This window comes from Littorina saxatilis, linkage group LG2 (genome assembly GCF_037325665.1).
Source record: "Littorina saxatilis isolate snail1 linkage group LG2, US_GU_Lsax_2.0, whole genome shotgun sequence".
In the NCBI taxonomy this organism is placed as follows: domain Eukaryota; kingdom Metazoa; phylum Mollusca; class Gastropoda; order Littorinimorpha; family Littorinidae; genus Littorina; species Littorina saxatilis.
The window spans coordinates 82750141-82753105 of NC_090246.1; the positions used below are offsets into that span (position 1 = coordinate 82750141).

The 2965-nt window shown below is 46.2% G+C and overlaps 1 protein-coding gene across 1 annotated transcript; it reads left to right on the top strand.

Annotated features, from left to right (window-relative positions):
• The first annotated feature begins 1052 nt into the window (after positions 1-1052).
• Positions 1053-2511, top strand: LOC138959917 (uncharacterized). The gene has a single exon (XM_070331590.1). The coding sequence runs from the start codon at positions 1062-1064 to the stop codon at positions 2109-2111; it is 1050 nt and encodes a 349-aa protein (XP_070187691.1). The 5' UTR covers positions 1053-1061; the 3' UTR covers positions 2112-2511.
• The last annotated feature ends 454 nt before the right edge of the window (positions 2512-2965 follow it).

Sequence of the window (2965 nt, forward strand, 5' to 3'; positions counted from 1 at the left end):
GGAACGGCGATTTGCACTGATAAACCGGCCGTCGTCTGCTACGACCCTTGCGTGACCCTGCTTCCGGGCTTTTCTTTTTTTAAACTTTCACAACTTCGAATTGTTCTGATCTTGTCTTGATGAAAAACGAATTCTTTTATGATTAAAGAATGTTTGTGTAACAAGCTGTCAATTTATTATTTAGATTTTAAAAGTTAGGTCTAGCGCAAAAACGAGGCGCCGTTGTTGTTAACGGAACAAGTCTACGAAAATAAATTCTTTGAAAATGTCTCACGCTCGACAGAAAGCAGCCAGGATGTTCCCGTTCGGTGAGCGTTCAAATGGAAGTATGCTTGTACTGTATTTAGACGCTCGGGGAGCTCTGTGATGGTTTACGGGAGGCTTACTGTGCCTTTAAACTCACACAGTCTCTCTGGGCTGCAGAGACAGCATTACGTCCCTTTACTGAGTAGGCTCTTGTCACTGCATGGTAATCTAGGCTCTTGAAACGTGAAGTGCAAGTCTGTGCACTATATTGATGTGATTGATTGTTGCAAAATGTTGATTCAAATTAAAGATGATTTCAGCCTGTTCAGTGTAACAAACTAACACTCCACTCTGAGAAAAAAAATCATTGTGTTCAAAATAGATCGAGACAGCAGCAACTAGCTAGCTGCATGCGCTGAGTGTCACTGGGAGAATTGTTACGCGGTGTACCCCCCCCCCCCCCCCCCCAATTCAAGACTTCTCCTGTATAAGACCTTGCTTTTTCATATACCTTATTCATGACCTGTGAAAAGGGTATACTTTTTTGTGCCAGTCGAAGCCGGGTTGCCATTTCTAGAACGAGGCAGCTCGTTTCCGGAAATGCGGCGCTTTGTTGGAAATGAAATGAGGTTTCGGGAAATCCTGATTATTCCATTTCTGCCCCGGATTCTTACTTTGCGCCCAACAGATCTACGACATCGCTCGAGTCAAGGCGGCAGCTCAACCGAGCGCAGAATCAAGGGGAGTAATCACATGTGTTCGCGCTGGAGTAGGTTGCTTCCCTTCGTCACTTCCTGGTTCTGAAAGCATCCAAAATGGCGACCAAAACTTACCTTCGTGAGTTTTTGGGTCTGTCTCTTCTCGTTTTCTGCCTCATCATTCCAGTATCGTCAGATATAATCATCCAGGGGCAAAACTGCGGCAGTCAGCAAGCTCCCCTCGTCATTCGAATGACGCAACAAGACGAAGAGACAATACGATCGCATGCAGACGATTACTACCGATCGAGCTTGGACTGCATCGTGACTCTGATCGGGAAACCTTACTACCAGTTCCAGATCGAACTGAAGACTATCGACATTGATAGCCGCCGTTACGCTGCGGACTACTGCAAGGGATTCTGCTGCAACGACTACCTGAAGCTGTTCAACGGTTACAGGGTGGACAACGCTCGTCTGTTCCCCGTCATCGGATGGAAAGGTTTGTGTGGAACCAAAGTTCCCCAACGCAACACCTACACCACTACACAGAACTATTTCACAGTGCAGTTCCGCACCGACGAGTTCCAGGACGATATGAGAGGGTTCGTGCTCATTGTACGCCAGTTCGTGCGCCGCAACGACGGCAACATCAACCCAGAAGGGGGGTACATTGGCGGCTGGAACGACGGAACATTCAACATCCTGCAGCTCGACTGGACGGAACAGGAGCAGATCCCTGGAGATCTCATCCCAGGTGGTGGCGATAATGACTACGGACAGTCTGGCGGTTTGAAGTGTTACGAGTGCATCGGCTGCCGAATTGAATACTTCGATCCTGACTCGAACACGGACAGAGCATCAGAGAAGGCTGGTTGCTACGTCTGTTCCAAAGAGTTCCAGGATGGTATCGCACGCTCCAACCGTCGCTGCTACAATCGCTTGCAGTATGACTCCCTGCTTCTCACTCTGACAGACACTTCTACAGGGACTGGAGAAGTGAAGGATTACCGTGGTTGTCGAAAGTTCATGAACGTTCAGGGCATCTTCGTCAACTACTGCTTCTGTGACTCCAATGATTTGTGTAACAAAGCAGGGAAGGCACCCTTCAGTTTCGTTTTGCTTGCAGTGTCCGTTTTGCTGTCTTGGATCAGGTTGTATGGTTGACTCTGAGAAATAAATCTCTCGCCGAACGTGGGGACGAACTCACGCTGACAACGGCCAACTGGATACAAATCCAGCGCGCTACCGACTGAACTACATCCCCGCCCAATCAAGAACGATGACTTAGAAGTGTCTGTTCTGGCACAATTAATCCTTTTTACAGCGATTCAGACCAAACTACTGGACCGATCTTTATGAAATTTGACATGAGAGTTCCTGGGAATGAAATCCCCGGACGTTTTTTTCTTTTTTTCGATAAATTCCTTTCATGACGTCATATCCGGCTTTTTGTAAAAGTTGAGGCGGCACTGTCACACCCTCATTTTTCAATCAAATTGATTGAAATTTTGGCCCAGCAATCTTCGACGAAGGCCGGACTTCGGTATTGCATTTCAGCTTGGTGGCTTAACCTTCGCCAGCACTCGTGGGTCCGTGCGGACCCAGAAGGGTGTTTGATTGCAAATATCTCTTAAACGAGTTGGAATTTTTTAATGAGCTTTTAGAAATGCCTCAGACACCTAACAAGCTATCATCTCCTAAAAGCTCATTAAATTTCAGTGATAATTAATTAATTAATTAATGGTCAAATTTAGACTACACACGGAAGCATTCGTGGGGACGTGCGGACCCATACTTCTCAAAGAAGAAAAAGCCCCTTCCGAGGCACTCGTGGGTCCGTGCGGACCCAGAAGGGTGTTTGATTGCAAATATCTCTTAAACGAGTTGGAATTTTTTAATGAGCTTTTAGAAATGCCTCAGACACCTAAAAAGCTATCATCTCCTAAAAGCTCATTAAATTTCAGTGATAATTAATTAATTAATGGTCAAATTTAGACTACACACGGAAGCATTCGTGG

What these genes read in the sequence shown, in the direction of transcription:
- LOC138959917 (XM_070331590.1), top strand. Translation starts at nt 1,062, where the DNA reads ATGGCGACCAAAACTTACCTTCGTGAGTTTTTGGGTCTGTCTCTTCTC.